This window comes from Ursus americanus, chromosome 17, assembly GCF_024610735.1.
Source record: "Ursus americanus isolate L20-20 chromosome 17, mUrsAme1.1.p, whole genome shotgun sequence".
In the NCBI taxonomy this organism is placed as follows: Eukaryota; Metazoa; Chordata; class Mammalia; order Carnivora; family Ursidae; genus Ursus; species Ursus americanus.
Window position 1 is genome coordinate 26,676,718 of NC_142143.1, and position 15,319 is coordinate 26,692,036.

The 15,319-nt window shown below is 34.9% G+C and overlaps 1 protein-coding gene across 2 annotated transcripts in view; it reads left to right on the plus strand.

Moving 5' to 3' along the window:
• Positions 1-15,319, plus strand: part of EEA1 (early endosome antigen 1) — a 112,604-nt gene that overhangs the window by 85,568 nt on the left and 11,717 nt on the right. For both annotated transcript variants that reach the window (XM_045779425.2, XM_045779427.2), the window contains 4 exons: positions 1,566-1,896; positions 3,219-3,320; positions 5,101-5,295; positions 11,271-11,453. In XM_045779425.2, coding sequence (XP_045635381.2) covers positions 1,566-1,896; positions 3,219-3,320; positions 5,101-5,295; positions 11,271-11,453 — 811 coding nt within the window. The remainder of the gene's footprint in view (positions 1-1,565; positions 1,897-3,218; positions 3,321-5,100; positions 5,296-11,270; positions 11,454-15,319) is intronic.

Below are 15,319 nucleotides of genomic sequence, written 5' to 3' on the forward strand. Positions count from 1 at the left end.
CTGGGAGCCTGCTTCTTCCTCTCCCACTCCCCCTGCTTGTGGTCCCTCTCTTGCTGGCTGTCTCTCTCTCTGTCAAATAAATAAATAAAAATCTTTAAAAAAAAAATCTCTTATGTTCCGCTATGCTCACCACAATGGTAGCTACCATCTGTTACCAGATAGCACTATTACAATACCATTGAGTAGGTTCCATATTCTGTACTTTTTGTTTCCTTGATTTATTCATTCCAGATAATGTTTAACCTTCTATATCCTTGCCTCCCCTCGCCCCCCACTGCAGTTCTGTCAATTTCTGAGAAAGGGGTGTTAAGTTTCCGACTTTGATTGCAGATTTATTACTTCCTTCAGTACCCTTCTTAAAATTAAAGTTTTACAGTGACAATGGAAGACTTTATTTCTGTTTTTCCTTTCTTGATTCACATAATCTTATGATTTTATAATAATTATTTATGGGAAAGTTAAGTAGCATAGTAATATATATCAAGTCCTAATTTTAGGGTTGCTTGATAGGAATTATAACTATATTAAAAAGATAATGACCTTTCTGTTTAGACCTTTGAAAATCAGTGCAGTATAGTATCCCATGAATGCACTTAACTTCATCTTTCCTAGCCACTTTTAGAAAGAAAAGTAAGTTTCCGAAACTAAAAGTTGAAAAATTTCCAAGTATAAATGTAATTTTGATATTGTATGAATACCCAGCTTCATATATGTGGCTAGTACATCTTTTAACAACCTCTCTTTAACATATTATTAAATTTATACTGATTATAAAGTACATCAGAAATAGAATGCATTCAAGAAATGTTACTTTGAATCTGGTTTTATTTTCACTTCAAAAATGGTTGATCTTTAATATGTGTTTTTTCTTTTGGTGCATAATTTCATTTCATCGAAACAATCGAAGCTTTTAACTTTCTTAAAGCTGTATCTTCATTTCCTTATTCTTGTAGTTTATTCATTTAGGTGTAGAAAACTTATATCAAGGGACAAATGATAACAAATCTCTTATATAATCTGCTAAGCTCTAGAGTTAAAATAAATCTTTTGTCTTTTCTCTGAAATGAAATATTTCTTTTTTCACTTCATTTTTTTCTGGGTTAATCGTGTTTTGAAGTTTAATATCTAAAAAAATACATAATGTGTTTTACGTTTTCAAGAAAAGAGGCAAAGTTCTCTATATGCATGGGGGCTAACACAATGACTAGGTTCTTTAAGGCACATGGAAAACCTTTTCTGGCTGTTGTAGCCTAGAGGGTCTGCTATATGTACAGTTTTGGGGGGGCATCCATTGCAATAGACAAGCTGGATTAAGTCTTAAGTTACCCTTAACTTATTTAATTTAAAGAAAATCATCTTTATCTGTTAAATGATCAGATCAGATTTCATGTGTTTTCATTTGTGTTGTTTTATGACATTAAATTATTATTTTTACTTCTGAACTACACAAGAAAGTTTTAAAACTCAATTATTAATTTAAAGAAATAATAATTACTAGTTTTTAATGCTAAATTAGGAATGGTAAATTATGCAGTATTTAAAAAAATTGTTTCTGAAATATTTAGAGTATCCAGTACGAAGTTGGATCTACAGAAAAAATCTGAAGCTCTTGAAAATATTAAGCAAACACTTACCAAGCAAGAGGAAGAAAAAAAAATCCTTAAACAAGAAATTGAAAATTTAAGTCAAGATGCAAAGATGCAGCACAAGGAATTGAATAACAAAATTCAAACAGCCGCAACAGAACTGCAAAAAGTGAAGATGGAGAAAGAAACCCTAATGACAGAGCTTTCTGCAACCAAAGAGAATTTATCAAAAGTTTCTGATTCTTTGAAGAACTCCAAAAGCGAATTTGAAAAGGAAAATCAGAAAGGAAAAGCTGCTATATTAGATTTGGTCAGTTGTTTATGTTTACTTAGGTAGAAGTGATTTTTATTTAAAATGTACTGGTTTTTCTGCTGAACCCACTGTTGCCTTTTTATCCTACATTTAAATGATTTTAAATAATTCTTATGAGGAAAGGAATTGCGATTGCTTAACCTGAGAAAAAGATACTGGTGTTTGTGTGTAAAATTTCCAGAAGCCCAGGAAACTTCTAATTCTCTATGAATGTTCTAAATGTTCTGAATGTTTTAAAACTCTAGATAATGCCATGTCTTAGAGATACCATAAAACATTTAAACTCTATGAAACAAAAGTCACATAGTTTCAGGAAATGCTAATGGGGAATATATTCTCAGAAATATTTTAACACATGGGACGCCTGGGTGGCTCAGTTGGTTAAGCATCTGACTCTTGATTTTGGCTCAGGTCACAATCTTAGGGCTGTGGGATCAAGCCCTGTGTCTGGCTTGGCTTGGAGTCTGCTTGAGTTTCTCTCCCTCTGCCCCTCCCCCTGCTCATGCTTACTCTTTTTCTCTCTCATATAAATAAATAAATCTTAAAAAAAAATATTTTAACCCAGAATAAGAGTAACAGTAAAAGTAAAATTCTTTTGTTTTCACTATGAAGGTCAGTGAAAGTGTTTAGTAGCACAAAAAAATATATGATATTAATATGTTACTTTTATGTTCCTTTCTGTTTGGAGAAAACATCTCCTGTCTGTACATCTTCCCTTTTAAGTTGTGATTATTCTTTATTTATATGAATTTATATATATATACAGCATATAAATAAACATACATATATTTATATGTAATATAAATCACGTATTTAATAATATGTGATTATTCTTTCTTTATTAATACTTTCTTTCACAAAAATTTCCTTTCTTCCATTTTCTTAAAGATTGTTATTCTGCTCTTATGAGCTTTTTTTTTTTAAGTAGCTCCACACCCAAAGTGGGGCCCAAACTCAGGACCCTGAGATCAAGAGTCGCATGCTATACCAACTGAGCCATCCAGGTCCCCCTTTTGTTAGGCTGCTTTTAAAATATCATGATAAGTTAATTATAATTAATTGTATGACATAAAAATGTGGTTTCCAAAGTGTTCTACTGCTGGTTGATGATAGAAGCTCTTAACCTTTTTCCGTCTGTCTACCTTTACTGCTATAATACTTGGCTGTTTTAGAACTCAAATGGTGGACGATTCTATCCCACGCTAAACCATCAACGATTCTAGTGTATTTCCATGTGTGGATCTTACTAAGCATATAAATCAAACTTTTTAAGCTTACTACAAATATCTTCTGTATAATGTAGTTTTGATATTTTTTAGGAAAAAACTTGCAAAGAATTGAAGCATCAGCTTCAAGTACAGATGGAGAACACACTTAAGGAACAGGGTGAACTGAAAAAGTCACTTGAAAAAGAGAAGCAGGTAAGATATTTTTTTTTTCTGTAATGTATAATATGTGAAGAATAATAAAGTCTGTATTTTCAAAATAATTTCACGGTGATACTTAAGTCAGAGGAGGCTTATTTCTCTGAAATGTAGTGGATCACAAAATAGTTTAAAATTGTCATTTGTATTCTACCTACTACTAAAAAGATTTAAACTAGTTTATAATAAAAGACCCAAAATAAAGAATTATAATTAATAAAGTTAATTGAGTCAGCTTACTATAGAGTTATAACTATATAATTTAGATGAAGGAACGTTGTTATGATTGAGAAAAATATCTTGATAGGCTTTCCGTAGAAATAATATTTTAACAGCTCTTTATTTCATGGACATTTATATTTAATGGTATGTTAATAGTTCTATAACAACAGATTTTTCTGTGATTAATGCTTTTATTGCTCTCCATCCAAAATAAGCAAGCAAATGAGTAAATAAATGGGTATAATATATAGTTGTTATTCTCTGAAGACCTGCCTCTAGCGCTTAGAGTCCAGGCATGCAGTTTTTCTAGAGATCTGATTTGATAAAGCAGGAAAATCTAATCCTGAGAGGTCCTCAATGTGATTGTAGTCTAGTTGTTGCTTGAAAGGAGACCACCTGTGTTTTAGATGCCAGTCTTTAAGTGGCAAAATTATGGTGGCTTAGTGCTCAAGCTCTGAATCTGGATTGTCCAGATTTATATCCTGACTGTGCCATTTGCTAGGTTTGTTGTCTTGCCTTGTTTTAGGCAGATTACTTAATCTCTCTGTGCTCCTGTTTCCTCAGCGGTAAAATGGGGCTAATAATAGAATCTATGCCATTGGATTATTATAGGAGATAAATGGGTTAATATATTTCAGAGTGCTTGGAACCCTTATAACAAAATAGCAAAATAAATGCTCAAATGTTAGCTATCACTTTATCATTAGTTATCATATTGTAATCATCATCATTGTTACACTGACTCCTGTTTTGCACAAAAATATTTCCCTTTGTGTTGGAGATAAGCTGAAGCAACCATATGTAGCAGTGAAACTTTTCAAAAGTAACTTTGAATATGATCAAGCGCTCAAGATAGGTTCGTAATGACATATGCATAAAACATGAAAACATGACTTTGATTGGAAGGGCAGGAGATCATTGTAGTTCACCTTGGCCACTGAAGAACCTCAGTGTGACTTCTATATTTTGAACAGAAATATATCCTAGTAGATTGTAAAAACAAGGTAGTAGCACAATATGCCCCCCAGATCTCTAAAGAGGAAACTATTGCGTGGTATAGTTTGGTGTCATCAGAAAGATCCTAAACATATTGCCAAAAATGATTTTAGTTTTATTATAGTTAATATGGAGCTGTTCTTTCTGATTAACTGTGGCCAATAGGCTAAGATAGCATTTTGAGAATATTCTTGAAAGACAGTAGACATTCCAGCAGTCTAAAGACTGATGTTAATATTCCTATTTTCTATGATACAAGGTAATACTAGTCTAGCTCATTTACAAACTCTATCCAAATATATACTTATCAGTTGGGAAGGTAGGATTAAACAAATATTGAAGATTAATCCAGCATGTTATCTAATAGTGAATAGCATCACTTATGAACGCTCCACGAGGGCAGGGATTTTTTTGTTTTTGGTTTTTGGTTTACTACTGATCACCTGTGGCAACCAGGCTTAGTAGTTTCAACCTAGAGTAGTGCCTGGCATGTAGAAGGTACCCAGTAAATGTGTCTTGATTGAATGATGAATGCTAAACAGATTTTATTTTCCTTTAGACTTCTCATCAGTTAAAGGTGGAACTCAATTCAGTGCAGGGACAAGTTGTACAGGCTCAGAATACTTTAAAACAAAAGGAAAAAGAAGAACAGCAACTTCAGGGGAACATAAATGAGCTAAAGCAATTGACTGAACAGAAGAAAAAGCAAATTGAAGCACTCCAAGGAGAAGTTAAAATAGCTATTTCACAGAAGGTAGTAATATGATATTTGTTTACTTTTTATGGGAAGAAAATCTTTGCAGTTAAGGTAATAATATGATAACACAGATGAGTTGCAACAAAAAAATTTATATATACTCAAAATTTTTCTAAGTAATTTTTCTAAGTATTTTTTAATGTATAAAAGCACTTAATTATGTAATTAAAAATATGTCTGGATTTCCATTCACTAACCATGTTTTTAGATAATCTTTATTTAAAATTAATCATCTGATAGAGATAAAGTTACCTTTTTATACAATAATATAATTAACATTTAATATTATTGGAATAATTTATGCATTTCTAGGGCATTAGAAAATTTTAAAGGAGTTAAAAAGAAATTATCCTTATTAAGGGAATATAAGAACAAAAACCACAAAATGGTATGTATTGAGAAAACTCAGGAGTATAGGTTTCATATATTTATAATTGTTTGATATTTTAAGTTACATCTTAATGGTTTTTATTTCTAAACTGTTCTAATTTATTATTGAGCATCTGTTTTTTATTCTTAAATATGTTTTAATACTTGTCTGTACAAGGAGTTGACAAATGGATTGTACTTAATATTTGAACAAAAAGAGCTTTTTACTACTGTTGGTATGTGCATGTCAGTTGGTCAACAGAGAAGAGAGAAGTGAAATCTGTCTTTTTTTCTTTAAGATTTATTTATTTACTAAAGAGTGTACGTGCAAGTGTACGTGATGTGGGGGTGGTGGGGGGAGGGGCAGAGGGAAAGAATCTCAAGCTGACTCCCCACTGAGCGTGGAGCCTGATGTGGCTCTATCTCATGACCTGAGCCAAAATCGAGTCAGGTGCTTAACTGACTGAGCCACCCAGCTGTTCTGAGAAGCGAAATCTCTCTGACGTAGAACAAACAAAATATGTCATGTCATTAAGAGTTGGTTATCATGTTACTAGAGAAGAAAAAAATTAACCTTGCAAATAGGTATTTTGTGTTGACCACTATATAACTATTACTGTGTCACTTTACAAAAGAGTAATTTTCCAATAACACGAACAAGAGTAGACAAATTTGCCTGTGTATTTTTGGTGTTATATATAATCATAAGTCAGGATGTAATTATCACAGTACATATTTTGTTGTATGCTTTGATATCTTGAGGTAATTCTTTTCCCCCAAATCTGTTATCCTCATATCCAAGTATTCCCCAGATCTTCATTTTTATAACATCATAACTTCATGAATTAAAAAAATAAAGCTCAACTATTTTAGCACATTTTAAAAAAACTGTTAGTTATAATATGATTTCTTTTAGATTTATGATTAATGTATATATATTTTTTTTTTTAATTTTTTTTTTTATTTGACAGAGATAGAGACAGCCAGCGAGAGAGGGAACACAAGCAGGGGGAGTGGGAGAGGAAGAGCAGGCTCCCAGCAGAGGAGCCTGATGTGGGGCTCGATCCCACAACGCGGGATCATGCCCTGAGCCGAAGGCAGGCGCTTAACCGCTGTGCCACCCAGGCGCCCCTATGATTAATGTATATTGATCATACTTTGTATGGCTTTACTAGATGACACCTTAAGAATTATGAGATTTAAAGGAAATGTTTTTATTGATAGTTGTCTTAATTTGGATTGCTATAACAAAAATACCATAGACTTGATGGCTTAAACAATACATGTTTATTTCTCACAGTTCTGTAGGGTGGGAAGTCCAATATAAAGACACTGGCATATCCGGTGTCTGGTAAGGACCCATTTCCTCGCTTGCAGACAGATGCTTTCTTGCTGTATCCTCATATGGCTGAGGGAGAGATTATCTCTCTTATGTTTCTTCTTGTAAGGACACTAATCCTTAATTACTAATTCATGAGGGCTGTACCCCTCATGGTCCCACCTCCAAATACCTTCACATTGTGGATCTAGGCTTCAACATGAACTTTTGGGGGGACACAAACATTCAGCTGTGGCTGTACTTAATTTATGTTAGTGTATGGATGCTAAAATAAGAAGCACACTTTTTAACCTTGGGAAGGATGGCATTTTGGGGAGTGTTGGGTGGATAGCCAGTTGCTATAAATTAGATTTTTTAAAAAAGATTTTATTTGTTTATTTGAGAGAGAAAGACAGCCAGAGAGAGAAAACGAGTGGAGGAGGGGGCAAAGGCAGAAGCAGACTCCCCACTAAATAGGGAGCCTGATGCAGGGCTTGATTCCAAGACCCTGGGATAACGACCTGAGCCAAAGGCAGACATTTAACCGACTGAGCCACCCAGGTGCCCATAAATTAGATTTTGACTTTAGAGTGAGTAGAGACTCATTGAAAGGCAAGTTTGGTTTTGTTGAGGAGCAGTTTGGTTTTGTTGTTTGGTTTTGTTGAGGAGCAGTGTAGCACGGTTTTGTTGAGGAGCAGTGTAGCACGGAAAGCAGGATAAATTTTGGAGCCAGGCAGATCTGAATTTAAATTTCATGACATATATTAGGTTTATGGTCACAGGGAAGTGAGTCATCTTTCTGAGCTAAATAAAATGGAGTTGTAGAGTTGTTGCAAAGATTGAGAAAATGTATTTAAAATACGCAGGACTGTGCCCAGTGCAATATAGAAGCAAAATAGTTGTTGGCTTTTATATGGAAGTATAGCAAACTATGATCTAAGTGTGTCGGTGTGCATGGTCGACTCTGCAGTGATGGTGTGTGATGGTTGTCACTGGCCGACAGTGAAAGAGGAAAAACAAATATAATGTTTAAATGGGGTATAGATACGTATGTGTATGCAGCTTATACAACACATGCACACACACACACACACACACACACACACACACACACATTTTGGATGTATATGATTGTTTGGGAGCCACTGATCAAGGATCCTGCCAGTAGGATCCTGCAAGTAAGTCAATGGCCCCTGTACCAACTTTATTTGAAATCTATTGTGGGAATACAGAATGAATAGGATAGGTCCCCCAAATCTCAAGGAGCTTATAATTTAATGAGGCAGTAGGTATGTAAAGAAGAAACTGATGTATAAAGAATGAAACAAGAACTTAAACAGAAATATGAGAAAAATTAGAACTTAAGGGAAATTTTGACGGGCTTTCTAGGGAACTAGCATTTTAATTGGGCTTTTGGAGATGATTATAATTTTGAAAGGTTAAAAAAGTAAATTAGACATTTCAGGGAGCTAAAACAATACTAGCAATGTTTGCAAGACTTAGAAAATGTTGTTATAGATTAGCTGTTGGAGTGCATGGTAAATGGAGAAGTGAGGTGAGGGATAAAGCAGTAGAATTGGATGAAGTCAGATCACAGTAGATATTATATAGTTGTTTCTACTTTAAAATTTTAACATTGGAGTATTAAAGATTCTTAAGAAGGGAGGAATGTGATCAGACCCATTTTAGAGCAAAAACTGGTCAGTTTGTGAAGGGTGAATTGTAAATGACTGACCCTCCTGTATTCTCCTTTGGAAATTTGGGTTTACTTCTATTAAAGCAATTATCAAAGTGTTGCATTGATCTGTGTTTTTTTTTTAATTCCCCACTAATATATTTGAATTCATCAAGGTTAGAGAACTGTGTCTTTTGACAAATAAGCCATCAATAATTTTTTTAAATGAATGAATCAATCAGTCTGTCAGAGTAAAGATAATGAAGGCCCAAATACGAGCCCAAAGGGCCTTTATGGTTATTACTGAGACTTTGCAGAGGGCTTAGTTGAGAGCCATGAAGGTGATTAAAGAAAAAGAAAACTAGATTTGTGGGGGAAAAAAATGTTAAAGTAGAGAAGTAGTATTCTATAAAAGAAAATGTGTAAGAGCAGTATAGTCTTCAAGATGAGAAAAGATGTCCAGGAATTCTTCATCATGAAGTATCTAAATTGGAGGAAATGGAAAGGACGTGACATGGGCTGTTATGAGATAACATATAGGGAGGTCAAACCCCCTTTCCTCCATAGGCATTAGCACCATCTCCTGTCAGTCTGCCTGCTAGCTCTCTTGAATCCATCCCCTTTTCTCATTTCTCACGGCCATAATCTTAGTCCAGGCTATTTTGTTCTCCTATCCAGGCTATTATAATAAGTTATTAATAGTCGTCCCAGGCTTTTCCACCTCCAGTCTATTTGTCATTCATTCATTCATTTAAGAAATATTACTAGACACCTATTTTATGCCATGGCACAATTCTGGGTGTTGGAGATAACAGCCATGATCCGACAGGGAACCTGTTCTCATGAACTTTATACTTTCTTGGGGAAGAAACTAAACAGGGTGATGTGAAAGACAGTGATGGGACAGAGTCCTCCTAAAGGATGGGTGATTAGAGAAGCCTCTCTGAAGAGATTTGAGCTGATACATGAAAGATAAGAGCTATCCGTACAAAGGTCCAGGGAGACAACTAGTACAAAGATCTTAAACTAGAGCAAGCTTGGTATTTTCTAAAAACAGAAGACCAATATAGATTAAGTATAGTGGGAGAGAAGGAAAAGAATATGAAGTTGACAGGGGCCAAAGCATATACATGTAAATTTATAGATAAGACAATAGAGAATGATATACTTTGTTCTAAGGATAATTGAAATCAGTTGAGGAATTTTGAGCAGAGAATGGTGAGTCTGACTACAGGGAGAAAGGAGCAAGCAGAGAAGGCACTGAAAAGCTTTTGGCAGTAGTCCAGGCAGTACATGATGATAGCATGAACTAAAGTGTTAGGAATGGATGATTTGGGAATATATTTTGGAAGTTGAGTCATCGGGACTTGCTGATAGATTAGATGATGAGAGGTGATGGAAAGAGGAATTAAGAATAGCTCTACGTTTGTGGCTTGTGCAAGTGGATAGATGATCATATTTATTGAGGGAAAGTAGCAGCTTTTTGATGAGCAGTGTCAGGAATCAAGAGTTCTGCTTGAGATAGATATCTCTCAGTCATTGAAGTGGAGATGTCAGGGAAATACTTGATCATAATGAGCCGAGAGTTTGAGCAGAGAGGTTGGGGCTAGAGACATAATTCAGGAGTCAATTGTGAATAAATGATATTTAAAGCCATGAGTGTAGTTGAGATCTTCTAGAAAGAGACTGTGTATAGAATACAAGAAGGACAGGACCCTGGGGTCCTACAATATTGAGAGATCAAACAGAAGAAGGAGAACTAGGAAAAGATTTTAAGAAGGAATGACCAATGAGATAGGTGGAGAACCTAAGATACAAGGTGCCCTGGAAACCAGGTTAAAAAATGTTTCTAGAAGGGAACATCATCAGCTATTTCAAGTACTGTTGGGAGGTTAAGTAGGATGTGGACAAGGACATGAATATTGGATTTTGGAGCAAGGGGTCGTTGGTCATTTCAACAGAAGTTGCGTTGAAGTTGTGTATTTATTTTAAAAGGCAAGTGCTTATTTTCATACCGTGCACACATATATTTTAATTGTGTCATAATTTGTACATATCTCCTGAGTCTTCTTAAAGACTAGACACAAGTTTAGAGTTTAGAGGAGTCAGACCTTTCAAGATTTCCTTTTTCTGCTTTGTTGCTAATAGAGATGACCTGTAGAAATTTCCCAAGTTTTGCTGGAATTTCAAGGAGTAGAAATGATATACTTCAACACAATAATGACTTTTTTATTTCTTTCATGTAGAAATTTCCCTTAGTTCAACCTTAATGATCTAAAGCATTAAGCACTGCATCTTCCATCAGAATGTGGTTGTTACTCTCCGTCTCCTGAGACATTGATACTTCCCAGTGAAATGCTTTTTTTTATTTTATTTAATGCTTTTTTATTTTTTGGTTTTTAAATTGGGACTTGCTGGATTTTGTATTTTGTAAATCTTTAAGTTTGTAACTATAAGGTAAGTAAGTTATTCTTTATTAAAGAAGAATTTTGGGCATAAATGCTATTTAATTTGTTCTCAGGAATCTTCTTAGTTGTGTGGATTTCATTTTAATATTTGCAACTGGTTTTCTATATGCAGACTGTTTTAAATGACTATTGTGTGTTCCAGACAGAGCTTGAGAGTAAACTACAGCAGCAGTCGACACAAGCAGCCCAGGAACTTGCAGCAGAGAAAGAGAAAATGTCACTGTTACAAAACACCTATGAAAAAAGTCAGGAAAATCTAAAACAGCTTCAGTCTGATTTCTATGGAAAGGAATCTGAGCTTCTTGCCACAAGGCAAGATCTTAAGGTATAGTAAAACATATCACAAAAACTCAGTAAGTTGTTTATAGACATTCATTAAATGACTGATTTGAGTCCAGATGGGCAAGGGAATGTTAGTATTTGTGGAATACCATGCTTGTTTACTATTAAATTATTATTTTTGGAGTAACATGCTTCTTAAAAATTAAATTGTTTTATATTATTACAAAATATATATGTAAATATAGGCATTTAAAAATAACATCTGTAACAGTAAAATAATTTGGAAATATGTTAACTACTATATTATAAGCTTATCTAAAGACTTTGCTGTCTTTATGTAAAAAAGTAATTTTTAAAAAGAACTGCTGTTTGATCGTTGGTGAGGATGCGGAGAAAGGGGAACCTTCTTACACTGTTGGTGGGAATGCAAGCTGGTGCAGCCACTCTGGAAAGCAGTATGGAGGTTCCTCAAAAAGTTGAAAATAGTGCTACCCCATGACCCAGCAATTGCACTATTGGGTATTTACCCCAAAGATACAAATGTAGTGATCCGAAGGGGCACCTGCACTCCAATGTTTATAGCAGCAATGTGCACAATAGCCAAACTGTGGAAAGAGCCCAGATGTCCATCGACAGATGAATGGATAAAGATGTGGTATATATATACAATGGAATGCTATTCAGCCATCAAAAAAATGAAATCTTGCCATTTGCAACGACGTGGATGGAACTAGAGGGTATTAAGCGAAATAAGTCAATCAGAGAAAGACAGTTATCAGATGATCTCACTGATATGTGGAATTTAAGAAACAAAACAGAGGATCATAGGGGAAAAGAAGAAAAAATAAAACAAGACAAAACCAGAGAGGGAGACAAACCATAAAAGACTCTTAATCATAGGAAACAAACTGAGGGTTGCTGGAGGGGAGTGGAGGGAGGTATGGGGTAACTGGATGATGGACATTAAGGAGGGCATGTGATGTAATGAGCACTGGGTGTTATATAAGACTGATGAATCACAGACCTGTACCTCTGAAACCAATACTATATTATATGTTAATTAATTGAATTTTAATTAAAAAATATAAAAAATTAAAAAGGACTGCTGTTAGAAAAATCTAAGGATTTTTAAATGTAAACAACTTGTGAAAATACAAGCAATTTTACTGTAGCTTGTCAGGCAATACTGACTTTAGTTTTATATATTGGTCAGCTTCCCAAGCCTACCAGAATGTCTAATGATTAAAATTAGGAGGTTATAGCTCAAAGTAAACTTAACCTTAATTATCTAAACATATATGGAAACCTTGTTCTTGACAGTACTATTTGGTTAAAGTATCATGTTTATTAAAATGAAGGATATAGAAAAAGGATAATTTTTATGTAGCATTAAGGTATGAGTTCTCTAAGGTAAATGGAACATTTGTGTTCTCTCCCAGAAGATTCAGCTAGTTCTATCTCTCTTTCTCTATTTTTGTCATGGTGAAATATTGTGCTTTTTGTTTCTTTCTTTCCTGTTTTTTTGCTTAATATAAAGTACATTTTTGAAAAATTTTGTTGAAAATTGCAGGATATTTATATATAATGTGTATAAATATAGTATGTCTATGTTTTATCATAGGCTATTATATGGAAGGCTTTATGAAGAAGGTAGGACTTGAACAGGTTCTCAAGGGTATATAGAATTTGAATTTATAGAGTCCTGAGGAAGGTCATTTAACTCGGGCACATTTGAGAAAAGGTGCTTCAGGGGAATGAGCAGAGCCAGGAGGCAGTTACCAGTTGGCTAGCATGCTGTTTTGTGTTTGGTTTAAGTTAAAAAAGATTGGGTTCAAATCGTGAAGTATCTTAGATGCCTAGTGAGGATGATTGGACTTTATAATTGGGGGGGTAATGAAGATTCTAAGCAGAGGAATAAAACGAAGAAAATAGTACTTTGGGCAGCTTTACCTGAAAGAGGTTTATAGACAGTTTGGATTGGTTCTGGGGAAACTAGAGGTAGGGAGATTAGTTAAGAGGCTATCTCCCTTTCTCCATAAATTCCGTTAATCAAGGTGTGAATTGATTAGACTGGGCTTAAAATTCAAGAGGATGGAGGAGAAGAGATGAATGAGAGAGACTAGGTGAAACAGGAGGGCTGAATACAGATAGGCCACAAGGGAACTGAAGGAACCAGTGGTGATTAATGATTTGACAAAGAAATAGGAAACTTGGGTCAAAGAATTTTCCTAGTGCTGAGTTGTTATAAGAAAAAAATACCACCTGATGTTTAGAAAGTGTCTTATTTGCTGTACTCTCTAAGCAGCTTTGAATTATTGGTATTTTTTTTCTTTGTAACGTTTTTGAAAGTCAAAGAAGGTCTGTGGAAGAGCTTGGACTTTAGCTTAAAGGCAGTAAGGACCACAGGGAAGATACGCTCAGATCTGTAGTTTAGGCCGGTGACTGGCTGAGGATAAGGAATGAATTGTGGAGCAACAGGGCTGAGTGTGATTAGAGAGGACACTTGGCAGAGTCCAGGTATGCATGATGGTGGCGTGGGGAGTAACAGTAAGGATGGAGAATGTGGAAGAATTAGAAGGATGTTTAGCTGATCAAGGAGATGAAGCTTAATGATTGATTCTATAAGTCTTATAGAAATCACACTCCCCCCCATACAGATGTATTATTTACCCAAGAGCATAACATGGTGGCAGGACTTATATCTCTTAGATCAATATTCTTTCACTAAGCTAACAGCTGTTTTTATTATGCTTGAAAACTACTGGATACTAATAATTTTATACATGGACGAAAAATTCAAATGTTTGGACAAAAAGAGAAAGGCAGAGGAATAAGGCTTCTGAGGAGTTTTTCAACTGGTAAGAGGCATGGATAGATTTCTATTCCAAAACCTCCTTTTGCAGATGAGACTGAGGCCTGATGTGGTTTGTGACAGGCCCAGAGTTGTACAATAACAGACCCATGATTAGATCTCAGTTCTTCTGATTCATAGCCCTTTACTCTTTTATCATCATTTCACTAGGATTTTTAAATATTAAGTAGAATATTGCTGAATTCTATTATTTATGCTTCCAAAAGTATCTGAACTGCTTGAGAAGTTCAAAAAAAAAATTCCTAGAGAACTTTAGATGATATTTATGGACCAGAATAAGAGATGGTTACCAGCCATTATTTTTCTTTTGCTTCAGGGATGTTACATGATCTTGTTGCATAGCAGTGAGAAGGGAGAAGTTGAACTTTGCAACATGACACCTACCTAAGTCAAGGCTGCCATCTGTGGGCTGACAGTGTACTTCAAGACACCAGTAGAATGGAAGACAGGCTGGCCTGTCTATGCCTTTAGCCCCATCTGCTGGATTATTTATGAAATACTTGTTTGTTGACTGGATATTTCAAATTGGTTATGCTGTGTGCTATTCTTTACTGTTGAAGAAAGGTAGAAGTGGAATTGAACTTAAATTTTGTACCTCGAGTGAAGCAAACATTCTAGGATAATAAGAAGTTTAGAATTAAATATAAACCTTTAGCCTATACTATTCCTTATGTCATTTAATCAGACATCAAGAAAAAGTAACTAAAATTTTAAGTTTTATTCTGAAAGAAGAAAGGGAAAAATTGTTGGGCAGACAAGAACAGTAGCTACCACAGAACACTGCAGGCAGAAGTTCCGTTTTAGTTACACTACTGTAATGTGATTGTGTTATTCAGGGTTAAGGTTGGTAGTTGATCTACTCAGGGATTTGCCTGTTCCAGTGGGAGTAAGTGGCTTAAAGATAGGCCCACAAAGCCATTGAGTGGGAGAGGGGAGTTCCCTAAGGGAAGAGATGCTGAGCAGATGAAAAGAACATGGTCTGCAACAAGAAAGATAAAAGAAATATTTAAGTGCATGGCAGTATATCACTGACTGTT